General features: G+C 32.1%; 1 protein-coding gene across 1 annotated transcript in view; it reads right to left on the bottom strand.

Moving 5' to 3' along the window:
* The window catches only part of LOC130440742 (cell adhesion molecule Dscam2), a 125,500-nt gene extending 103,443 nt beyond the window's left edge, over nt 1-22,057 (bottom strand). The window contains exon 1 of the mRNA XM_056774055.1: nt 21,924-22,057. Coding sequence (XP_056630033.1) covers nt 21,924-21,975 — 52 coding nt within the window. The 5' untranslated portion in view covers nt 21,976-22,057. The remainder of the gene's footprint in view (nt 1-21,923) is intronic.
* Between the last annotated feature and the right edge of the window lie 5,893 nt (nt 22,058-27,950).

Genomic DNA, 27,950 nt, shown 5'->3' with positions numbered 1-27,950 from the left:
TCGTCTTGACAGACCCATACCGTCGATTATTGTTTAGTTTCGGGTTCATATTAATAAATTAATGATTCGTTGCATGTCATAATCTTATAGATATCTCTGAAAGCACCGCTAGTTCATTTTTTCAGCATTTTTTTGCACCAATAGACACGAGCTTTATAACCAAAAGTCGAAGCGAGTTGATTGGCACTTTGTTTTAGTTTAGTTTTTTAACCAAGATGAATGTTTCAAATATCTGTAAACAACTCAAATAGCACTCGTATGAGAACACTATGTGAGTACGTCAAAAGTCATATGATGGCAATGTCAGATTTGACATATTCACATCAATGTTGCCATATCTCAAATGTTAAGTAGCAACCCTCCTACAATGTGACATGATGATAGATAAATGTTTTTTTTTAATATGTCAGCCCTTAAAAAATTGGAAAAATGAAATGCAATAATCGTTCATGAAATTCCTAATAATAGATTTCCTAAATGGTGAATTTAGATCAATATTCGAATGTTGTCAACAAAAATGTCGATTTGACGACAGTTTCTTTTTTTTTCCCACATGAATTATAGCCGTTCGAATTCCAAGAAATCATCAACGTATCATTTTCAACTAAGATTGGTAAACAAAAGGCTGAAATCAATGTGTAACTTTTGTAGAAGCAGATCGAAAAATTAAAAACTTGCTGTGTATTTTTATTCACAATAAATATTCCATCAGTGACAAATCATAAAACTGTCAGAGATTAATTTTCTAAAAGGATAAAAATGTGGACCGTCCGAACGTACATGAGCGACGAAATTTGGAACCATCCTTATAAATTAATTAATAAAACTGAAAAGGTCTCTATTTTATTTCCTTGTTGAGTATCTAATGTAATCAAAAATTCTCTAAATTAGTTAGGAAGTTAAAAAGCATTATCCACTATTCTTTGTTACCGTATCCAATTCTCCAGCGGTCCATTACAGCCTGGCTTGATGCTTAGTAATAAACGCGTCCGTATTCGGTTTTTTTGTCAGTCACACCATTCACACCATGCTTGCAATTCAAAGGAACAATTCATAATTCGACTACGGCCGTCCGTGTCTCGTTAATAACGTCAAATAAATGTTTTTCTTCTTTAAGATAATTGTATGTAATATTCGCAATATACCTCTAGAAATAATTTGTCACATAATACATAAAACATAATTTTTGGGAAAAAATATCAACGTAATCCCCTTCAAGCTCCATACACTTTTCTCCTTAAAATAGTCATTAACTGCCGACATAACCTCTTCATTGTTGGAAAATCTTTGACCACCTAGCAAATTTTTCAACTCTGGGAACAGATAATAGTCTGAGGAGGCTAAATCTAGGAAATAGGGTACATGAGGTAGCAATTCAAACTTTTTGCTATTCAAAAATTTTTGTTATTTCAATAACGGATGTGTGAGCTGGTGCATTGTCTTGATGAAACAACACTTTCTTTTGAACCAAATGTGGCCGTTTTGGCATGATTTCTTAACTCAAATTTTGGAATAAGTTCACAAAATACTCGCCATTGAAAGTTTTTCCTTTTTCGAAATAGTAAATGAAAATTATCACACGAGCACCTCAAAAAATCGACGTCATGACCTTGCCTGCAGATAGAACTTCTTTGGAACCGGTTCTCCTTTTTCACTCCATTGCTTTGATTTCTCTTTGTTTCGGGTATGAAGTGATGAATCCACGCTTCATTCGTGGTTATGAAACAAATTTGTATTTATTTCTGTGAAACATTGCCAAGCATTCGAAGGAAATATTGCTTTTGTTTCATTGTGAGCAAGCGCGGCACCCATCGTGCGCACAGCTTTCTAATGTCCAAATTTTCAGTTAATATACGATGTACTGTACTGTTTGAAACAACAAACAACATTTCTGGAGTCCTCACCTCATTTAGTCAACCACTATGATGCTGGTCTTTGCAGGTCATGTTCAGTTTTTATATTTGTTGGGCTGAGGCCTTTCTAATAAAAATACTGTATCAGACAACGATGACGATGTTTACAAAGTCACTGAAAACGTTCACTATTGATGATTGTGAAACAAATAATAAACAACGTTACGTTTTCAAACTTGAAACATATGCTGTATAGATTGTGTACTTTCTAATGGGGTGGTATGCTTCAATCAACTACCGCCATCTCTAAGTCAGGCCAGGTCCTTGTTCCAGAAGTCTTCTGGGACCTCTTTGTATATAGAAAATGTAATAATTGATGAAATTTTGACAGCGAATGATAGCGTTATTGCGAAAGAATATGTTTATATACAGTTATAAAGCAAAGAAAACATAATTACATAAAACATAAATACCTTTTTATGAAGTTTTGATAGATTTGTGTATGGTGAGTCAGAAAAATTTTAATACTACCTCAAAGCTACTATATCTTCGCCTGTTCTCCACATATCTTATTCTTTGCTTCTTATTCTTTTAACTATATCTTTTCCTTCAGTTCTCTCCTCAATTCCATCATCACACGTTGTCTGTATTCATTTTAATCAATTTTTAATCGTTCTAATATTCTTATCATTTTTTACTACGTAATTTCGGTCGTATTACTGTTCAACAAATATTCATTTTGGTCTTCTTATTTATTAATCTGCTTTTAATGTCATATTTCTTATTTCCATGATGTGCTCTATTTTATACTTTTATTTCTGATCAGCATTTCACATTATCGACTCTTGTACTTCTTTAAATTCGTAAACTTTTATTTTTATTGTAATCTTTATAAATTGTTTGCAATATCTCATGATTGTTTTATTTCAATTATGTTTAACTCGTTTCCTTCTTCAGTCTCTTTACATACCCATTATGTCTGTCTTTTTTCATAATCTGGACTATGTCGATGTCGTCTGCGTATACCATTATTCGAACCCTGTTGTTTATTTGGTTGCCTTTATCCATGTTTCTTAGTAAGTGCTGTAACGATGTATTAAATAGTTTTGTGGATAGTGAATCACCTTGTATTATTCGTCTATTTTTTATTGGGAAACTCTTCGATTTCTACTTTGATGGTCATTAAATTTGCTTCTGATTACTTCATTGCTATGACTCTTTGTTTCAATTTCGTTCTCATCCCTTGGTCTTGCAAAATATTATTAATCTTTTTTCTATTCATTGACTGCGCTTTTCTCAAAGTATCTATCTTATTTCTTAGTTTTGGTCAGTCCCTAATTACGCACTAGTTTTTTTTGTTTTTAGCATCTTTTACTTTAATGTTAATATGTTTTCATGAAAATTTGAAATAAATTTTTCAATACAAATTTCTTCTTATTAAAAATAAAAAAATTGAGTAATTTATTTTCGTTATTTTTAATTATTGAACATACAAATTAATATTCTATCTGAGTACACTACAATAGGAAGGATCTACAATTTAACAGGAGATTCAAAAATTTCACGAACTCGTCAACGACATGGACCGTGAAGTCGGTCCTGTTGTATCATGTTAATAAAATCTAAAATTTTATGGTCGTGCCGAGTAGAATTTCTAAGAACGGTTATAAAGTGGAAAACCTTTGAATCATTCTTATCACTTATGTACAGTATGTTAGTTTTTATACAATTGAGTGAGATAGAAAATAGAAACACGGATGGAAATTACTGAAGAAGGAACGAGTAGAGAGAATAGATTTGAATGAGAGAAGCTTATACTGATTTTACATTTTTTTTAAATATAAATGAACAGGAATCTGTTCAATTCCATTCATTCTGTTCCGCAAATAAATAGAAAATACGAATTTAAGCGGAAATTTGATACAAAGTATGCTTAAAACTAATAACTATAACTGAATAAATTTACTAAAACTTACTTTTATTTAGAATATAGATAGGTAGAGAAAGAATTAGAATCAATTTCGAGGTTTTATTGAATTTATCGATAATAAATCAATTTCTTCAAAAACTGGAATATTAGAATTAAAATAGACGTGATTACTGGACCACAAAAAATGAACAAAGGAATATTCAAACTGTTTGAAGAGAAACATAACAAGCCGAATGTCATGTTACAATTTTTGGGAACACCTTTATGTTTGTTCACAATCTAGAATCGAATTATCGAGAAATCCGTTTTGTATAAACGAGCGGGGTCAGTCAGTAAATCCGATGTCATCCTAAATACATCGGGATAGACAAGTACAGAGTGCGTTTAAATAAATGTAGTGTAAGCGTATGAATAAATTGAGTAAGAAACTTTGTGTGTAAATTCATCCCACCGTTGAAAACAGTTTAAATAAATGAGAAAAAGATTAAATTGAGTTACGCCATTTTATTAATATTATCAAGATGTATAACATGTATAATTTATGTTTATTCTATGCTCCTCGAGCCAACAAAACCTCAGGTTCATCATTGGAACAACCGCAATAGCTTAGGCAGGCTTAGAGTTAGTTAAATATATACCTATTTACCAAATTAGGCCTCCAAAGCTCGAAGAACGCTTGCGTGGTAAACAATTTCCTTAATCAGTAGTTTGTATGTTTATAAAAATGTATTAAACTTAATCGCGACTTGTAAGTGGGTCAGGAGCGGAGAAAAATGATCAAACCTCGTATATATGCAGGTCGTACTTAGTGGAAATCATTCATTTACTCTCAATTTTGTAACTGTAAGATAATTTTATGACGCGATGATAAAAGCCTGGTTAACTTTCACGAAATTGTTTTGGCGAGATAATTTGTGAGTGGTTTTAAGTACCTCTAAAAAAGCCAGTTGTTCCCATATATTTTTTATCCTCGAATTTCAGTGTATTTTCAGTCATTAGAGATATAAAACCCCTCTAATGGATTGGTATTGAGGTAAATATAATTTTGCCTTTCAAATACTAGTTCACTATATAATCTCCAATAACACGAACTAACCTAAGTTTAAAACTAAAATATATAGTAAAAAAAATCTTTAAATGCCAAAAAAAAAACAACAAAAAAAAAACAAAAAAAATTAACGTATGTATTCTATTGATTACCCAACAGAAGTTTTCCATTCCAAGTTGTCCAATTGTGCTAAAATTATTTGGATTTACAAATTAATTAATTGGAGGTAATGAGGATATATATATATATATATATATATATATATATATATATATATATATATATATACAGTGCTTTTCAGATAAAAGTATCCACCTTTAATAACTTTTGTAATACTGGTATTTAGAAAAAATCCAAAAACACGTCAATTTATGTTGGAAGGGGCAAGCATTATGGCTTATTTAAACTTACTGGAAAAGCCACCCCCTCACCCCTAGCAGCATCCCCTTTATTTTTTTAAATTACTTATCATATTTTTTATGTAAAATTTGGATACTCCTCTTTGAGCTGATTTCAAAAATGTATAATACTTGTAGGTTAAAGTGGTTAGTTTATGAGATAAACAATTTTTCTTTTAAGAGCACAAATTTTACTTATTATTTACTTTCACCTTATTTGCCTGTACTAAAATGGGTTGTACAACAGTTCAAACTCTTTAATCTTTTTAACTGTGCTATTTATTCTACTTAAAAGATCCAAACAACAAAAAACTCTACTTTTTATTAAATTATCAAATTATCAATAACAATCCACAATTGTTAAACAATATTTGCTTTTCTGATGAACGCTCATGGTCATTAAATGGCTTAGTAAGTAGGCATAATTGTAGATATTGGGCTGAAAGTGATCCACATATTATGCGTGAATTCCATACACAACATCCCCAAAAGTTAAACGTTTGGTGTGGTATCCTAGGTGACCACATTGTCGGACCTTTCTTCATCAACGGAAATTTAAATGGTGAATCATATCTTGAGTTACTCAGGGAAGGGGTTGACCCACGTATTACAACAATAATAAAAAAATAATAGAAAATGATGATAACCTTTCCGAAGATTTACTGGTATTTCAACAAGACGGAGCTCCCCCACACTATGCTATGCCTGTCCGACAATTTTTAAACGAAACATTCCCCGCTCGTTGGATAGGTAGAAGGGGGCAGATGATGGAGTGGCCACCTAGGTCACCGGATTTAACACCCCTAGACTTCTTTTTATGGGGGTATTTAAAAACAAAAGAATCTCTGGATGATTTACGAGAGAGGATAGAAAATGAATGTCGACAATTAAATCCAGCCGTATTAAGCAATGTCAGAGAGGCATTTCAAAATAGATTATACCATTGTATGGAAGTGAATGGTACTCATTTTGAACACTTATTGTAACTTCATGATAAATAGCACAGTTAAAAAGATTAAAGAGTTTGAACTGTTGTACAACCCATTTTAGTACAGGCAAATAAGGTGAAAGTAAATAATAAGTAAAATTTGTGCTCTTAAAAGAAAAATTGTTTATCTCATAAACTAACCACTTTAACCTACAAGTATTATACATTTTTGAAATCAGCTCAAAGAGGAGTATCCAAATTTTACATAAAAAATATGATAAGTAATTTAAAAAAATAAAGGGGATGCTGCTAGGGGTGAGGGGGTGGCTTTTCCAGTAAGTTTAAATAAGCCATAATGCTTGCCCCTTCCAACATAAATTGACGTGTTTTTGGATTTTTTCTAAATACCAGTATTACAAAAGTTATTAAAGGTGGATACTTTTATCTGAAAAGCACTGTATATATATATATATATATATATATATATATATATATATATATATATATACATTAGTCCTGCATCCTTATTATTTTACTTAGTTCTGCTTCCTTATTATTTTGCTTATTTCTGCTTCCTTATTATTTTGCTTCGAGAATAGAATATCATAAATTACTGTGACTTTAATTAGTTATCTGATTTACCAAAACTACTGTCACAATTGATTTCTATATTGATTAAAGTAATTAGACATAAATATGTATTCTTCTAATTATTTCGAGCAGTGTTTTATCGGATTTCTGATATTAAATATTCAGTAAAATGTAATCTATTATGGGAAAGTTTCATCAACTAAGAACCATATTAACTTTAATATAGACGAAACCATACTAATTAGAACGTGTTTGTGCATGAGTTGAAAAATTCATCAATGCCACTATTGCAAGCACGAGTAGTTATTTTGAACTCGCTAATGAGGCTGCTGTATTCTAGACCTTTTCTTGCTCCTCTTTCGCGTGCACTCATACACCTCCCAGATCCCTATTTCCATTATACTACTTATCAATGGCGTGCTATAAGTATCCCGAGGGTATTAGTATACAAATCAGAGTTGTCCGATAGACAAAAATAATTTTTTAAATTAAAATGAATCAAAATTTCTCGAAATATATTGGAATGGAGTCTATTAGATCGAGAGCAATTATAATAACCGGTTTGTAATTCCAATTGGCCACACATTGTGTAAAAACCAAATAAAATAAACGAAATGAAAATCTGGAAATACTTCAACTTTAAATTATAAATTCTTGAAAGATATAAGCTTGTTTTATGTCATTTGATTGGTCTCAAAAAATGAAATATACTTCAAAATGTAATGTAATGTAAAACACTGAAAATCACTATGAATATCATATGTCAAAATGTCAATATAATCACCAACTTTCCAATATTGAAAGAAATCTAATATAACATCTCAGGTATATCAAGCGACCTAATCGAAAGCGTTATACGTTATTTTTTGATATTTGAATCGAAAAGTTTGGTTTGTACACAATCAATGATCACATATCATTTTAATGATGTTCCAAATAATTATCGCCAATCAAATTGCTCTCAAAAAGACCAATGATATGGTTCCCAACAATTCTTGCCCAGCTTTGAATACGAAATGTAGTTATACAGAAGTTGAACATAAATCAGGCAACGCTTTCGAAAAATCGAAAAATCGGCATAAGTCTGGCAACGCCGTTGAAAAAGATTAAAACGAACCATGTTCGTGCTTTAAACAGTTGCGACATGATAACACGTGCTTGTCGAGTAGACGCTTTTTCAGAATGAATAACTATATTTACCGAAATTCAACAATAATTTCCGAACTTGCCGCTATCAAATATTTCAAAAGCATGAACGAAGTACCAGAAATTCTTAAAAACGAGCTCTGTAGTCGACGCGCCGCATTCTGGACGACCGGTATCTGTAACAACTAACGGAGCAGCCGAACCAATCTGCACTACGGCTATCGGGAAAACTTCAAACAGGTCTCGTTGGTCCGTACACGAAAAATTACTTATATCAAATATAAAATGTTTAAATTTGGCACCAGACATCTAAATAACGATATACGAAATAATTTCAACAACGGCGAGAAGAGATTGAATATCAAAACATAATCACAACCAGAGAATAGAGCGAACCATGAGTAGATAGGGTTTGTATATTTTTTGAGGGTTCTTTTCGCGTCGTGTCCACGCTTGCTTTTGCTGATAACCGTGTTCACCTAGTTTCCCCCGAAAATCTATAACCCCGATGGGTTGAGCTTGCATGTTGTACGATCCGTTGTGTATCACTAATGGCAAATTTGTATATGCTCCGGTCAACTGTTTCTACATAGAAGTTTCTGTACCACCAAGTAGCATCAACGATGTTCACTATTACTCTATATCGGAAACGTTAAATCATTTTTACTGGCACAGGTCCCAAAGATGTAAGCCATATATATCCAGAGAGGTATCAATATCTGTTTGAAGAGAAACTTGTATATCTTTTCATATTTAATGCTAAGCTCTTCGCGTTTATTTTCAACGTGGACTCTTCAACGATATCTAGCGTCAAATGTCATTTTCAAATACTTTGCATCGTTAATATAAAGAATTTTTTTTTCGTTTATTCGTAAAGTTAACATGAGCAGTTTTGTTTTCGCTTAACTTGATACGCCATCTATTTGTCCAGGTGTTAATAAGATCTATGTTAGTAATTTTATATTAGTTTCTTCGTGATCTTTTCAACAGAATATACGGGGTTATACTTATAACTTATAATTTAAGCCCTTATGCTTGGGGCACGTCTAGAGTAGCAGCACAGTTTGTTTTCCTCTAAGAACATCTCGATTATGTATGTGATTATTATCACCTCAATCGATAGTTGAGTACTTTCCTCGAAAACCAAATTGATAAGATGGAATGATGTTCATCTTATCTATCATATGTTTATCTATCCAAGGAGCAATTTTTCGTACACTTTCGAAATAGCAGGCATCAAAGAAGTAGTTAGGTAGAATTTAATGTTCTGGAGAGGTTTACCTGGCTTAGCTATCTCAGTTTAAATAACTCATCAATAAGTTTGGGTCATTTGACTATAGCTTTGCATAGAAGTAGCTTCAGGATTTTCCCGGTGTTGATATCAAATTCAGGGGCTTTGTTAGGATCTATTTATGTCCTTATTTCCGTAAGAACTCCTTTTGAAGAAGTAGGTCTAACAACTGATTTCTCTTGTTCTGGTTCAATCCATCTTCTCTGTGTCTGAATAATTTTTTTCAGAATATTTCTGAATGGTGAAGGTTTTCTTTCTTTTACTTGTACAACGATCTAAAACTCATAAACCATAAATTTTATCGAGTTAAACGAGGAGTATAGTTTTGTTAAAAAATCGATTTCTAAACCAATTTTTGCTATTTTTATATTGTCCCTGTAAAAGTTACTCATTGTTAACCATTGGGCATATGCCGCCCCTGGCCTTCAGATAGTAGTGTAGAATCATTTATTCCGTCAAATATACTACATGAACATACGTAATCATCCGTTAAAAATTCATGATTCAATTTAGAAAATAGACTTAAATATGAATTCTGACTTCGCAACTTTGAAGACCTATATCGCAAAAACGAGAGGTCGTATGAGGAATCTACTCACTCTCGAATTTTTTCACGAATCACATCCAATACCAATAATGAATATGATTTTGAGATTTTAGAAAAATTTTATGAATGTCAATGTAAATATAATAATGAATTTGCTTTTTATTTGAATATTGAAGGTTAAAAATTTCGTTACATGATTGATTTATATAATTGTAGAAATTGTCAATGATAGATTATATTTCAATAAATACCGATTAGGATGTAACGCTAAAAATATTTTACTTAAAAACGTATGCTATTCATTGAGAAACACCTGAAATCAAATCGTTTATCCACGAAAATACTTTTTTAAATTAAACTTCCAAAGTTTATTTGTGTTTTACTGAAAATTCTGAGGTAAAATGATAGGTAGTGGATATTATTTTATCCATAACATTAAAAAAATTCAATTTGATATGTGTTTCAACCATAATTTCTATTCTCATGAAAATGATTACAGAGAGAACCGGAACGTTAAAATTGTATGCAGTTCAAATAGACCTTCACAACTTAAGTACAGAATTACAGAATTAAGACAGATAAATATACGATTATACGTAGTTAATTGAACATTACCTGAGAGTTTCATTAGATAAACTGAATATAAGAATAAAGCTTTTTGTACATGATGCAGTGGCCACCTCTGAATCCGTAGTGTTCAAGGAAAATAATCTTTAATTCAGCTTCTGCGTTTTCCAATCTACAGAGAGTGATATTATCTAGCACTTTTCCTACATTATTCAGGAGGGAAAGCGTCCCGTAATAATTTACATAACTGTTTGTTAACTTTAAGTACAGGAATGATGCTAGTTGTTTTATTATGGAGTAATAAATAATTCTGAATATGGTGCCGTGACCTTCTTGAAAATATGTAAATGTATACGTGTATATAAATATGTACGTACTGTTGCCTTTCTAAATTTGGTTGAGTTGTTTGATGATTTTTCTAAAGATGTTCTATAATTGTTTCTTTCAGGTTTAATTGCTCTTTCTTTGTCTGGTTCCTGGTTAGATCTATCCTTGACCTTGTTTTTTCTCTCCTTATAGCGTCCATTTCTGTGGCTTCTATTTTATTTTCTTAAGTTCTATTTGTCGACGTTTCTATCCATATACCAGGATACTTTTTTCTATTTCAGTATTGCACTGTTTTTCATTTAGTGTTTTATTGCTTTTGCTCTGTTTATTCTTCATTCTAAATACTACTAAGTACTACGTTTCTCCTTCATTCATCTGTAGTTCCGTATTATTCCTTTAATTTGCGTGTCACATTTTCTAAGTCACATCTGTGGTTTACACATATTACCTGATCATATGCAAGAAGCTAACATATAAATTGAGCAATTTCTAGTTTTAAAACTGGTCTGAATCTTAAAAAAAAACATGTTCAGGGTCATTGATTCAAAATTTAAGAAGAAGATGTATATGTTAAATAAGAAATTGAAACCACAGCCCAAGACAATCGACATTGTTGAAATCCATTCTTCCCAGACGTTTTATAGAAAAGAAATGGACTTGTTGAATAAGAGTTTTAGTTTTTGTGTTATTGGCGATTGCGATCTTGGCGAATTCATTGGATATATTGAAAATTCCATCCAGTATCTTTCTCATGACGCTAAAAATTTTGTCCGGGAGGCATGCAGGAGTCAGATCTCGAAAAACAGTGTCTATTAAGGATACATATTTCGAGAGAGCTAGATTGAAGCAAGACCACACACCGAAATCTCAAAGAATCTTCTGAATAATATGATCTCAAATGTGTAAGAAACACTTAAAATTGTAAAAACTATTTCACTGGTACAGTCAAGTATAAGTTATAAATAAGTAGCCCAACATTGTCGAAGATCCTTCCCAAAATTCACAAATCTGGGAAGGCCTATTGTTTCAACAACTTATACCCCTAGTTATAATTTTTCCAGGTAGTTAGTGAAGGAGTTTGAAAACCTGCTCATCGGATCGGAGAGTTTTTCAGTAGTTCGTCAGAGTTTATTAACAGAGGGAAAAGTACAAAAATTCAATATGGAGAAATTTCAAAGATACAGGTACATCCCAGTCTCCATTTCATGGTACATCGTTTAATTCACTCTCCATTAAATATCGAGAGCTACAATAAGGAAACTACCTTTATTGAGGATGTAACAATAAAAATTTGCTCTCGTACCCTCCAATCCTGTTTATACAAAGGGATTGGAAGGAATTTTTAACAGATTGGGTTCTAAATTGGTTTATAAATCCAGCAATACATTAGAACAATTGTTGGGTAATTTTACTTATCTGTTGTGCAGTGTAGTATATCGGGCAGACTAAAAGATCTTTTAATGTCTGGGTTGAAGAGCACATAGCTCATTTAAAATATAGACGGATTATAAATCTAATATTGCCGAACACGCTGTCAGTCTTAATCATGAAATAAATATTGATAATATAAACTTGATAATATATTCGATTGTACATTCCAGTATAGGAATACTAATCGCTCAATCAAGATCTCTAATATAGCCTAACAAGTTCATTGCATATTACGGCTTTTTCTCCTTTTTTCTCTGTTCTTTTTTACCCCACCATCCACGGTCTCCCATTTTGTTTAGATCACTTGTTACTTAACTTTCCCATTGGCTTTTGATCCTCCTTTGGGCCGCTTTCTCAAGCATTTGCATTCTGTTATTTTTTTATATGTCCTAGCCATAAAATATATCCAACAATAAATTGCTGGATGCATTTAGAAGCATTGAAATGACCAAATTTAGGACCAGTTCAAATAGAGATAAAAAGCCTATTCCTTACAGTCCAGTCTATAGTTTAGTAGTTAATGTAAATGTAAATAAATGTGGAGATTCCTACCAAGGAGGTTTTCCGCTGGAATTATTTTTCTCACTAGAATGTTTATTGATGGAAATTTTGTATAAACTAGGTGAGTCAGGTTAATAGGTTTTAATTCACCTTCAGTCTCTGAAGACGATAATTTGGTTATCTAAACGCGCGTCAAACATTGTAGTTATGAGTGTTGTGGTCGTATAAACAGTTTTGTCCGCATCAGGTAGAAAGTATAAGTATCCACTTGATATTTATAGATGTATTTATTGATTTAAAGAATTGTACATTCACTGTTCACAAGATGCAAGGCTGTATGATTGATCATATAATTGTTTATCTAGGTTCTTTGTTGTTGGATGCTAGACAAGCTTATGTAGTAGCAGTTAGCCGTTATGTATAGATGGTATGTGATCAGAAAATATTGATTGCTCAAAAGTACGTTTTTAGGAAATCTGATATTCTAGTCTCATTTGAATCAACAAATAAATGAAAGTTATTCCAACTATTAAAACAGAGATTAGATTTTAAACAAAATACTAAGCTATACATTTCATATAAGATCACAAGTGAAATATCATTTTGAAATTAGATTAAAATGACTGACGAAGAAATTAATGTCAGTGTTTTAAGAGTCTCAGGTGTGTTATACTATATTTTGATTGTAAAACTTTCCGTTTAAGAATATACTTAGTTAGGAATTATAACGATTAATATTCTACACCCTCCTCTTTAACACCAGTAACATAAATTTTTTTTCGTCATTCTTATAGGGCTATTTTTCACTTTTTAATTCATCTATCTCGAGAAGTGGGTATTTTATACAACTATAATAGGCCGATATCACACTTTACCACTTTTCATTTAGAATATTTTATGAGAGTAATTATTAATAGAAAGTTGAACGGGTAGGTGAATTATTTCATAATATAAAATAATTTCATTACAAAAATTGATCCTATCCTATTATAAATCAGAATATTGTGCAAATCTATTTACTAAACGGTGTAAAACTTGAAGCATTTTGTGATTAATCATATACGAGGGCGGTGAGATTGGAAAGCGCCTTTCCAGAAGTTTATAACACTTATGGTGACACTGTTTCCGCCATGCTTCTAATGTCATTTGTCAAAATTTCATATAAATCTGACAAATAGGTTTGTTGTAATACTCATATGTTTTTGCTTTGCAGTAAATTTGAAGAGAAAATAATTACTTTTAAAGTAGAGGGCAAGAAACCAAGATATTGTAAGTTTCAATTCCATAGATTGACATGTCTCAGTGACTCAGTGACAATAATTTCTGATTCTTCAGGATCGTCATTAACTACAACAGAAATTTATATTTCAATCAAACTAGAATGTAATATTTTGTATTATACACTAGAAATAAAAGTATAGTCGATAAAACGTCTAAAAAAACGTGCTTCAAGACAACGCACCTCTCGATTCGTTCCCTAATGTTGCAAAAAAGTTAGCACTATGTGATTTATTGCTTCTAATCTCGATTATTTCCCAATACTCCGTGAAAGGAGATTTCAGCAGTCCAACAGTAGCTCTCAAACTTAGTTCTATTGCACAATCTAATCAAAAAACATGACATCGCGTACATTTTCAAGATGGTTAGAGACGAAACATGCGAGACCTTTACGATAAAAAGTCTCCTCCCAGAACTGCTAGTAGTTGATTTAACGGAAACAAAACATTATTGTTTGTTTCACGTACAGTTGTCTCGCTTAATTTAAAAAACATACTCCTACTTCGTATACTGACTTTTGCAAATAGCTGGTAGACCAGAAATCAAATAGGAACTTACACTAACAGCGATAAATAAGAGAAGATAAGAGAAGAAGTGAATGAAATAGAAAATTTTATCTACAAACACAAATAGAAATCTATATTCGAGACTATTCCTCGTAAAACATGTTAGAACGCCTTGCATATACATTCAACTTATTTTCGATCTTGATTAGTTGCATCTGCGTGGAGAACAATTTTTCATAAAGATAAATTAATTCGGCAAAATTATCTCAGAATGTAGTTCCTACAATAGCAATTGCTTCTCATCAACGGTACGCTCATTTTTGGTCCATTTTATATATATTTTTGTTTTTATGAAACTGACACTATACTGAAGAATTTGAGAGAATATTAGAGCCTTAAAACGTCGCATTGCATTTCATGTCTCTCGAAGTACACTTCTTTCACCCGCACCTGAACTTCTTACCTGAAAATTTAAACAACGAAGCGCATTTTCACCTTGATGGGATTGCTAATCGCCAAAATTGTCACTTTTCAGGTTCTGAGAACTCATATGTGATTATTGTATTCACAATGTGACACTTTTTGTTGTATATTTTGTACTGGAGGCATAATTGGACTATAGTTTTTTGAAAATGAGGCTGGTCAAACAGTGACTGATACTGGTGCTCGATAATGCAGTACTTTTGTCGAAATTGGATGATCCTGATGTGGTTAATATGTGATTTCAACAAAAAGGTGCCATATGCCATACACTTTATGAAACACTTCAATCACTGCATTGGAAATCTCTACGTCGTGTACTCTCTCATTTCGTTGATTACAATTAGCCCCCTAGTTCGATTGATTTAACACCATTAAATTTCTTCGTATGGGATTATTCCAAGTCACAAGGCTACATCAACAAGCCGACAACCACGTGAACATTGAAAGAGGAGATTCAACGATGCATCAACGAAATTCAGCCACATTTATTCAGAACAATCATGTGAAATTTCGACAAACCAATGCGTATGTGTATACAAATTCGTGGAGGCCTTTCGTCCGATGTGCTTCTCCACAAATAACCCATGAAAATAAATAAATTCTGTATCTATGGAATAAATGATTTAGTTCCAATGTATTAAAAATTCGTGTGTTTTGACCAACCAAAAATCAAAAACCTATTTGTTAAAGAGATTGAGCTCAGAATAGAGCTTGAGTGGCGATAGTTTGAAACCAAATAACAAAATGAAAGAATAAAATTGATACTGTGAAATCTATTGAAAGGTGTTACTACTATAGATCGATTGATTACTTGGTGTAAATGAGAAAGTGGTGACGACGTTTCTAGATCGGCAGGTATATGATTGAGAATATTTGGGGCGTCAACAAGGAAGCAAATCCATAGAAGTGATTAGAAAACATGGTTTCAAAAGAATTAGTGACGGTGACGGTCCTATAAAAAAATAGCGAAGAGCGTTCTAAGAGGAGTCATTGATGAACAAGAGTAGCATGAAATGTTAATATCAGGCATATACCAAAGTATTGTGAAGTAAAAAATGCGATTATTGAAGTTGAAAAAAAGATCAACGAAGTTTTTTGTTCTTAGTCGTAGATCCGAGGAATTCGATCATTATTGTTTGGTGCCTGGAATCGCGAGAGAAGCGAGGGAGTGTACGAGATTTGATATAAGAAAGTTCTCATTCTAAAACGGATGATTCTTTAAGAGGGGAGCTGCATATTAATTATCAAATATTCTTGTTTGTTCTCAACTATTCTGGAATATTACTGAACTATAAGAGATATTAGAACTTAATAGAATAATCTAGTATTACCTATAAATACAGCAAGAGAATGTAGAAGGTGCATTAGGAGAAACGACAAAGTTTTAAATGAAATTTACGGACCTTGGTGTCTATAGATATAAGTTCTGGAATAAATAAATAAACTTCAAAATGTTGCAATTCAATTTCTACTTAAGTAATTCACCTAGTTTGTTGACGTATTTTCTATGACACGTTTCTGAATATAATTTAGTTTAATCAAGTTTCTTGCTATGAGCAGCTCATATTTTCCACCATATCATGTATGAGGATCTTATTTCTCAAATCACTCAATACAGGAAAATATATAAAAATATTTTTTTGAGGATATTGAATTACATAATTATGCATTTTAATCTACTTACTTTTCTACTGATTTTTTGCATTTTTGCAATATGTAAATGTTCAGAACAGAAAAACTTTACTCGTTTAAATATGAATAAGTTCAAAACATAAAAGAAATATTATCGTCTTGAATGATTTTTGCTCGCAAAAGTGACAAAAGGCTTGAAATCTATAACCCCGACCCCAATATGGTGTTTCGGATCCCTGTCGACTCCTTTAGAAATCTGAGGGAGAAATTCATGATAGCAGCAGACCTCTTGAGTTGAGTGAACTCGTATAAGAAGCCTCTTGCAACTAGGTCTGAAGTTATGCAGGTTGCAGGATTTATTACGACAATACCGACTGTAATTATAATTATGGGGTTTCAGACTTCAGTTTAGCGGAGGTATTTTAAACGCGGTTTCAATTTATTCAGTTACCGGAGACTTTAGCCAAATATTTATATATTTCTAGTATTTAAGTATATTTTCGTATATATTTTTATATAAATATGAATAATTTATATATTTTTGGTATTTAAAAAATTCTTTGGAAAACATAATATAAGACGACCAATCCATGTACGCTAGCATTTAAAAATACATTTCCCTTAACAACTTCCTCAAAAAAAAATAATAATCCCTCGACACCTGAGAGAACTAATTCCAGGTTACCTCCTTTAGAGAATTCCAAATCATCTTTATTTCATGACCTTGTTAATGCCGATTTAGTATGGAATTAACTCAATTCTCTTCGATATACCTGGTACACGTTTTAGGAAAAACCAATATACTTATACGAGCCCAGTCGAAACGTTTAGAATTGAAGACAACTTCGCTTTTTCTCGAGACATCGAAGCGAGCATATCTCGAGATTCGGCACGCGCGACTTAGTTTAGTTTTGTCGTTTTGTATGTATACGGAAATAAAATCCAAATAAATATCAACCTAAGAGATCAAGTTTAAATAAAATATATGTGTGTTTAGATGTGTTTGTGTACGTTTTCGTAGTGAAATTGTGGCAAAATCAAACCCCAAAGTATACGAACTCTAATATACGAGTATTTTCGAGGTTTCGAATACTTATTTATTCATCATCTGGGAATAAGGGAATGAATTAGTTCAGAATTACGGTTATCTCAGATGTTAATTTTTAGATTTGTTTTCCATGGTTGGTTTTCATTGTTAGTAACATTAGTTTTACATTTAGATAACGCCATCTATCGGCAATAATAAGGTTATTATGAGAAATTCAAATTACTACAGATAGGCAAACGTATAAACTTTTTTCCGAATCATCCTAATAGACGGTTGAAGAATAATTAGCACCCGTTTACAAATATCTAAGATATGTATATATCGATGCATCTAACTGTTCTTGATTTTAGGTCTTCAACTTTTCTTTATGATAATTTATCTTTCTTCCAAAAATTATTGAAAAATTAATTTTAAAATAGAAGAGACCCAAAATCAAGAACATTTAGATGCATTAATATATCAAAAAGTCTAAGAAATAAGAAATTTATCTTGAAATATAGAGCTGAAACTATCTGTATAAGGCAAAATACTCATAGTAAAATACGTTTGGGTTTTCGGATACGATCTTTTTAACTGAAATTTTGTCAAAGTTGGCCGACTTCCGATAGAATGTAACTTTCTTATTTTAACTAGATTTTTGTTAACACATTCTTTAGAGGGTATCCCACGACGTGTTAAAACTATTTATATAAGGCAAAATAGTAAAATCATGAAAATTTCTACGTTTGTGTTTTCGGATTAACTAAAATATTTTCAAAGATAGCCGACTTCCGGTTCTACCGAAAATCGACTATAACTTTGTTAATTTGAATGGAACACCCTGTATATTAATACATTTTTGAAATCTACGTAAAATTTTAATAAACTTTGGTCTAAAAACTTTTTTCGAAAAATGCACACTTTTTGAGTTATTAAGTTTTTTGTTGCAGACCCTTATAATTATTTTTTTACAAGGATACTCTTAAGGATATGAAAATGGTTTCTATTCGTTTGCCTTTACCATGGACAGGCGTATGTTAATCTATGTTGAAAATTTTTGAAAATTTTATAAATATCAAATTCCTTTATTTTTTTAAATAGAACCACCCGGTTTTTCTATTTTAATGCATTTAGGAGTAGAAAATAAGGCAAAAAGATATCGACATGCAGTTTTCACTATTTTGATGTCAATTTAATTTACTCTCGAAAAACCTGTCCAATCTTTTTGTTACATAGGATGACATCAATTGAAGTTTAAATATTTTGAGAACAAAATTGGTTCTCCATTCGTTTCCATGTAAGAAAACAACTTTAATATTTTGTTCATTCGAATTTTACGATAAACATTGATAATTTGGCAGATGTTTATATAGTACGCAATGAATTAATTCATATATCTGGTTGTCTTTTGCTAAAGAATAAAATTGAGTTTAAAAGCTAATAATCTTTACTGTATATATATATATATTACATCTCTCTGACTGTCCTTCAGAGGGAAACGTAATTACTTTCCTGGCTAAATGTCGTCTCTAATATTGAATTACATCCCCTTGGATGCCACGAAAGTGGCTGCTTTCTTCTTGGGAGAACGGTCAGAATGTTTTAGTGTGACAACGGTCTATGACTTCGTTATTATGAAAATTATTCAAAACAGAATATAAACAAACATTATAGGCAACAACATGCTCTTTATCATGCAAATGTACCAATTTCTACAGGGTGCTTGATAACTGCGTCTCATACAATTTCTCAAATACGATAACCTTTATTTTTTCTCATATTTCTTTTTGTTCCTACAGTATGCAGTTTTACTAAATTGTATATGGCATTTAAAACGACATGACCATACGAAATAAATATTCTGTATATGAAAAACTATTGAATATCATTAATTTTGCGTAGTAAGTTTTCAACAAAAATCATCAATGGACATCTGCATACAAATTGATCTGAAAAACAAATATTCATTTTTCAAAAGGTAGGATCTTTATTTTTTTTTTTCTTAAAAATTTAATTCGGTATGTCTTTTTATTTATAAGAAGCATTCCTTATGCTAAAAGTTATGAGTTTAGTAATTTTTTTCTAAATCTTGAGTAATATAAACAATTATTTTAATGAGAATAATTATGCTAAATCTTTAAAATATCCACCTACATTGTTTATGCTAGTTTAATTTCAATTTCCATATGAATTTTCTACATTTGTATGTCAATAATATTAGAAGCTGGTCTTATTTTTTCATTCCCACGGCCTTTATTGCAAGTATTTGGTACAAACTCCTCTTAATAGCCCCAACAATCAATTTTTTTAGTATAATATCAGTAATCGATTTGGCCATGCGTTTGGTCTTGATCGGTCTAAGCACCTCCAAAGAAAATATAAATAGTGGTGAATACATTATTTGGAAAAAGTTGAATAGAGCATTTTGAAGTAATGATTACAAATGATTTTTAAGAAAATCAACATATACAGCGCCATGTAGAGAAATATGAGCCGTCAAATTTTTATATACCATTTTTGAAAATGTTGCTTTTGTAATAATAATGAAAAAAATGACTTCTCACCGTTTTTGTAAAAAGTAGCGTCATCGCAATTAATTCCTTAATAAAAAAATCTGTCAACGCGGATTTTTTACTGTTACTAATCTCATTTACAAAAAGTTAATCAACGAGGACAACCACAGTATTACTGATACGTATACCTTTAATATTTAGGACCAATTTTCGATGAATGTCATATACGAGGTCTGGCTATTAAATAACGAGACTGATCTACCAGTTGAATATAGTTTTCCGCCTTCGATTTGCTAAAAAAATGTTAAAAAACTGCAATAATTGAAGTTCGTGCTTTTCTTTCAGTTTCAATTATTGAATTTACGAAAGAAAGAAATTTTGATGAATTGTCTTATTAATGGACCGTCAAATGATCCTGCTTTAATTTTTTCCTTGTTCAACTGAGGCCTTATACCTATACCTATACGAGGTCTATTAAATAACGAGACTGGTTACGAAAAATAGTTTTATTATAAAAATTATTCTACATTCGAATACTCCCTTTCAATATACTACCCTCCCCTCGCCACACACCTCTTCATACGTGTTTTCCATTGATCGAAGCAGTGCTGGAAGTCTTCTTTGGTGAGAGCCTTTAGGAGCTCTGCCGTTTTTTTCCATCGCCTGAAATCGGGACCGTTTGAAAGCGGATTTTATCTTCGGAAACAAAAAAATCGCACGGTGCCAAATCTGGCGAGTACGGCGGGTATTCGAGCACTGGAGTGCGTTTACTGGCCAAATACTGCTTCACAGATATCACGTGATGGACAAGTGCGTTGTTCTGGTGCAAAATCGGGCCGTTTTTCACGAATTCGTTTTCGCAGTGTTGCCAAAACTGCCAAATAGTACGTTATACCGTTAATGTTGAAAAAAACTATCGACGTTGTTTTGAATTTTGATTTGCTTTCTCGGCCTTCACTAAAGCGCTTACACCACCCAAAGAGTCGCGCACGAGATGGAAAATTGTCCCCATAGGCCTTGCAACAATTTATATCACTCAGCTGGAGTTTTATTTCCCAATTTAACGAGAAATTTGAGATTTATACTGTTTTTCGTCACACATGGTTTTCGGCACGAGAAAAAAATACGTCCCCACACATCCTAAGCTATGTAAACAAACACCCAATTTGACAAATACAAAATTGCGACATGTCATTTTCATTGGTTATTTATGCAGTTCGAAAATCACTCATTGCATTTGAAAAAATATTATACAGGATGCAATATTCAATACGAATCCCTAAATTGGTTTTTCCAAAGCCGGTCCTGGCATTTCTGAGCTTAGCTAATACCAATCGAATGCTTGATAATAGTGTAATAAAAAATTTCAAAAATCAAATGAACTATATAAACACTATAAATAATGATCAAGTTCTCAAATTAATAATACGGTAAAAGTTTGTCATGGATCATTCTGTATAATGTGAAAATTTGGACTATTTTATTTCGATTTCTCCAAAGTTTATGTTTTTAATTACGAAGTGTTTCTCAAAATTGTTCTAAAAAACCCTATATAAAACTAAATGTTATAAAAATTAGAATCCAAATAAAAAAAGATACACAGAGTCACATTTTAAGATGTTGTTTCCTATATATTTTGTTAATAACGTTTATACCTAATTTCCATAATAACGGAAATTATTATCGACCGCTGTTCCATTAAAAACTGACCCTGTATATATAAGAAAATACGGAACAAAAGTTGTAAATCGCTTTTTTATTTTAATAAACTGACAAATAGAATTCTCTTAATGTATTTTAAATATAAGAAAATATTCAGTTCCTTTCAAAAAAAAGCATCGAAAAAATTTAAAGGTTATAATTTTATTACCGGTGTGTAACCTACTTTCTTGAACGCACTAAACGGACACAAAGTTTTACACGTACCTGAAGAAAACAACAGCGCAATCCAGCACCATAAACTCAAAACTTTTCTCATAGCTATCCCATATTTTTAAGTAACTTTTTGAATTTTTCACTATATAAAGGTAATCGACGTTTTCCGACGGAATCGAAACACCAACTATCCCGATGGATGCTGCTGCCATGCCACCATGATGCGCGCGTCTTTTCTATCCCGTTCTCCTCCAGAATTCGTGCCCATGTGAAATCAAGGCATGCTTAACGGCCGTATCATAGGATCTACTCAATATTTGCCAGTTCTTCTGAAAAATACATAAATAACGATGCGATCTTACAAACGCTGCATTCTCTGGTCCATTGGATACTCATAGGTCAGTTTATTGAGTGGAGGTTATCACCAATTTCGTAAATAAAGTATTACATTGTAAAAGGCACAATTTATTTTTTTAAGTGATGGATTTTATCTGAATCACTATTCCTATTAACATTTTCTAAAATATTATTTGGATATTACACTAGCTTACACGGTTTTTTTTATTCTTCCAAAATTCTTTTCATTTTTTTGGTATTTTATGGTTTATGGTAGTACCTCATGTGATTTCTTGTCCAGTTTACCTTCAGTCTCTGAAGATAAGAAGACGATAATTTAGTTATCGAAACTCGCGCCAAACAGTGTAATTGTGAGCATTGGTGTAGAGGTAGTGTGTTCAATATAAAAATCACCAACGGTTCCAAAAATTTTATGCCTCTGCTCCTATTCGCTTTGTTGATTTCTTCCATCCAGGTCTTCCTTACTCTTCCTCTGTTTCTCGGTATTTCCTTGTCTTTTTGGCTTCACTTATTGTATTTCTTATAATATCATTTTCTCTCCCAGATTTATTCTATTTAATTCGTTTTCATCTTCTGTTTTTCCCTCACTTTTGTTTTCACCATTCAGAAGCTTGAAGCATTCTCGCCATCTTCCCATAACTTGGTCTTCCTCCGTAATTACCACGTCTCTTTTGTCTTTTATATTCTACACGTTTAATTTATTCTTTATCCGTTGTTTCTTCATCATATTATAAAGAACCTTTTTGATTGTCTCTGTATGATGTTTGCTTGTATGTGTAACACACCGGTATGCTGAATTGTCGATTCAAATTTGACAAGCCTCGAGCATGACGTAATGCTGGAAGCAGAATCTTTTCTTGGCCTTTGATATTAGGTCAGAGTTATGCATTTATCGTGTTTTTGTTTCTTTTTTTTTAATGCTTAGCAGCTTAGCCAGAAATCAAGACTATTATAGAGTTGACCTAACTGTTATTATTTTCTGTACTTAATTGTACTTTTTTATAGAAGATAATAATACAGTGGCTACTAAAGAAAAAGGTATTGAATACTTGGCGATACAGTGAATAATAGCCCGAGGGGATGAAAATCATTGAGATATGGTAAATAAATGTTGTAAGTTATAGAGAAATTTACTAGCAATCGGTGTGATGTGTTTTGAAATATTTAGATACGATATCACGTATTCATTTTAGCGCGTGTCTGTAAAAAATTAATAAAATATATTTATAATATAAAAAATTATAATAAAGTTTTTGTGTACAAGCGTCTAGGGATACATTGTTGTCAGATCTTTCCTTTTACCGGAAAAATCATGAACTTTGTTATCCCAAATAAATTAAACTCCAAATAAACATTATTTATTTTGTGTTTTTAGAATTCTTTAAAAACACTGATTATTTTTCATATAACATTATCTATACCAAATATACGATAAATATTGTACATTTAGATGGCTACGATTGGATAAAATCGTTATATTTTAATATTCTTTAATGATTTATGTACTAATACAAATGTCGAAATAAGGTCTAGTGTCAGTAAATTAGTAATAAACTTTAACGAAACTGGTTCACTAAAAGATTTATTCAAATCATGGCGCAGAAAACGTACAACTGCAGACAAATCTTTAAATGTTTGTGTCATGTTAGAAGTAGATCCAAATTTGTGAATTAGAAAAATTACGAATTTTAGAAAACATACTGCAAAAGCAATTACAGCAGACGCTCAAAATGTTATCTATTTACTTCAATACAATAAGCCATGCGATTTTTAAAACTCTGCAATAACATTTTGCGAAATCTCTAACTGCTCATTTCTTCTTATCTTATCTCTGTGGTAATCCTACCTTTTAATTCCTGAATATTGGCAAGCTTTTTTTATAAACGATGTTTTTTAAGTGACTCCACAAAAAATAGTCTAAAGGATTTATGTCGGGTAATCGCGTGGGCCATTTGATAAAACACCTCTTCCAATACATCTTCTGGGACACCCCTTATTTAGTTATTGTCTCACCACACACGCATATTGAGAAGGATACCATCTTGTTGTAGCCAAAATCAAGTATAATACTATTTTCCAATAAATCTAAATACATCGAATCATATAAGTTACTCTCAATGAAAAAAGGACCAATTATTTTGTCGCCTATTATTCCAGCCCATACATTCAGTTTTTCGGGAGATTGGGTATGGGATTGACGCATCCAACAAGGATTGTTACGTGACAACTATCTACAATTTTGTTTCCAACGTGATGTGATTGTGGGGACATATCGCGCTCATTGGCATATATGTATCGTGGTATTTGTAATGGCTTCCTTGTCTTTCTTATTCAAGAATATTTTATTCTCCTGTCTACCATTATGTTCTTTTTATGTCATGTTTTTCGTTATTCCGCAGTATTTTTCCTAATCTATTTTATCTTAGGTTTTTGCTAGTTATATTTCATCTTCAACCTTCATTAGTTGATATCATTGTCAATAAAAAATGGTCGCTGCTTATATCTGCTCCCTTTTATAACTTTAATGTCCGCGTTCACAGGCTAAACTAGACAGTAGAGTTAAAACCATGGAATCGGATAGATCACCTAAAGATTCTAGAGCTAATCAAGCTAAAAAGACGTGACAAACTAAAGAACCAAATACATAGCATGTTGGACAAAGATACCTCATTCGAAGTAGTATTCAACGACCGCCAATCATAAGTTAACAAGCTCGAACTGTATCTCTAGCTATTTCATTCACTATGGAGATGTTGGGGTTTCGTATTCATTGATCTTGCTTCAAACTATCATTGTGTTATAAAACTTGACCAATTTCCATAAGGATCGAACGGTGTCCTTTGTTGTATTTTCTAACTTCTGCTGATTATTGGAAAATTCTAATTGTTGCAACATAATTTTTCTAACCTATTTGATAATCAGTTGTTAATTGTTCACTACGTTTATAGAACAAATTGAGTTGAATTGAACTGAAGTTGTGAAGAAATAACCTGATTCCATATATTTGCATTTTTATCTTAAATATTGTTACCAGCAGTTTGTGTAATATTATACCTAAAGTAGTTAAAAATTTATAATAATTTCATAACCTTGACATACGGCTTTGTTTCAATCGAGAGTGGTTTGTTTGTATTTTATATTTTTACATCAATATTAAAATAAAAGTTTACTTTTCCACCTGCTGAGGTCATTTTGGAAACAATGGCGTACAAAAAATATTAAAACCCTCGATATTGTGAATTTTTGTTATCACGATTTGGTTTTTAGAATCGTTGAAAAATCAAAATAAGTTATATCTCCACTAAATACAAAAAAAAAACTCAATATACTAATTATCTAAATTTGAAAATCATCTTTATCTTTAACGATATAGTTCCGAAATTAAGAAGCTTCTACAATGAACGGATAGATAAGTTGATAAGACCTCAAAAAATTAAATCCTTTATAAAACAAATTAAAAACTCGTATTTTTAATCACGATTAATTGAATGAAATTATCCTTATTTTCATCTCAGTATGCATCAAGTCAAATAATTATAATTTCATAGTTGTCATCTCATAAGTTTCACACGTTTCCATTTCCTCACGGTAAGACATTAATTGCTCACAAAATTATATCAAATAGATCTAAGCAGTTCTACAGAGGGCAAAATATAAAATAATATCGAGGGAAGTAAAAATATTAGTAGAAGGAAAGTTGTATCAATCCATATCGAATGCAATAATGAGCAAACTAATCGATTTACCTGCAATCACAAGTCACTGAACAGAAAATTGTGACTGCCCTTTATAAAAGGTTATCTATCTGACCCACCTCTATCAGCTAGCCATCAAACGTTAACTGATACTTATATCTGTTAACAAAAAATTAAGAATTCTAAATGAAAATGAAGTTATGAAGCTACTCAATCACCTTATCGCGGCCAGAGTTGGCGAGGAATGGCCACTGCGCTGAAGATGACTTAGTCTGCTATTTTCTGAATTTACCGTCGTTATTAAGAGACTAGTGACTTCCATCGAAGACACCACATTCGTGAAAGGTGATCCATTCATTGTCAGCACATCGTTTAGAAATCGAGTCTTCAATGTTACTTAAGTTCAACGAGTGCTTAGAAAAACGCGTTATGTGTGGCTGGATAGTCAGGAGAAGACTTAAGACAGCTAACTTTGAGACAAAATGGACTACGATAGAAGAGGACGAGGAGAAAGATCCCGGAATGTTTCATAAAAAACGTGGCTTTTGGAGGAGATTCCCGGGTAGTTTAGGTGTGCACTTCAATAGAAGCAAAAACCAAGTGGGTTTTTATTGAAACTGGCGGTTGAGCGGAGGAATTAATGGCTAAACGATACATAGAAGTAATTTTAGGGGTTGTACTCAACCGCATCCTAATGCAGTATAATGCCCGTCCACATACTGCAGGTTCCGTACGCTGTATTTACAGGATGTCGATCAATCCGCTATGGATTGATCAGCCCGGATTCTATCGTGAATTTATGAGAAGAACTTAAGAGAGGAGTTCGGGCTTGAAATCGAACTTCAAATTGGTTCTAATTGAAGAAAGGGATAGTATCAAACAAGATCTACTAAAGAAACTTATTATATTAGGGCCATAAGGAAGAATACTAAATATTGACAGGTTAATTTCGAATGAATTATCATTTTGACGAGTTTAAGTTTATAGTTCCTTCATTGTTTCAGATTCTTTTTCATTCGATATTCTTTCACGAAAAAATAAGTGAATAACAACATAGACCACGTTAAGCCAAATGATTTTGAGATACTAAAATAAAAAAAAATGAAAGACACGGAGGTGCGCCAGTGGCAAGGACAATTTAAGTTTTCGATGGCAGAAAATTAACTATAAGGTACTGATGGAGCGACATAACATTAGAGAATTGAGGACAATGCTTTTACGAGAAAAAAAAATAATAACGTGAAAGCGGTCAGCCCATTATCTACATAAACGGAACGAATATCCATTCATCTCACACGCATCAAAAGCTTGGACTGAAAAATAATAACGAAATATCAATTTGATACCAAATTTACCCCGCTTAGTGTTCTCGTAATTACAATGTGCAGTTTTAAAAATCTCCTACATCCGCATCTCGAAAAAAACGAGTCCAAACAGTAGTTTACAATATTTTCCTTTGCTAAAAGAAGATTCAATTAGTATTATTAAGAAGTATAGATTCAAGACTTATGAAATTGACAAAATTTTAGAACAACGTGGTCACACTTTAAGATTACCGCTATATCACCCCGATCATCACTCCATTGAATTTCTTTGGACGTCTCTTAAACAATATATTGCAAATTGTATTGCTACGTCCAAACGATCGACAAACCTCCACAACCGACCTGATCTGAGCTTGTGTTAAATTTTGGTCACAGATTAAGAGATTCTTGTGGCAAGCGCTTACATGTAGGCGGGTATTTAGTGTCCCTTCGCCGAACAAATGTTTTTACCTTGTGCTACCCGGAGTGTACAACGTATGTATCATGAGTTTTTGGTGGTCAAAAGGCAATATTATAATTTTCGTAGAGGCACGTGATTTTTTATACAACGTCCACGTCTACACTAATGCACTGTCAAGCTTGTGAATGGCGTCCAAACGTTTGTAAAGACTTGGGGCTTGTGGATGTTCTTCATGCTCCGGCGAACATATAAAATTCTTACTATTATAATGGCAAAATGTGAAAAAACAATTCCTCTTCTG

The sequence above is a fragment of the Diorhabda sublineata genome, chromosome 2 (assembly GCF_026230105.1).
Source record: "Diorhabda sublineata isolate icDioSubl1.1 chromosome 2, icDioSubl1.1, whole genome shotgun sequence".
NCBI classification, from domain to species: Eukaryota; Metazoa; Arthropoda; class Insecta; order Coleoptera; family Chrysomelidae; genus Diorhabda; species Diorhabda sublineata.
Note: the sequence above shows the minus strand (reverse complement) of the source record. Positions and strands in the feature narration are given on the sequence as shown.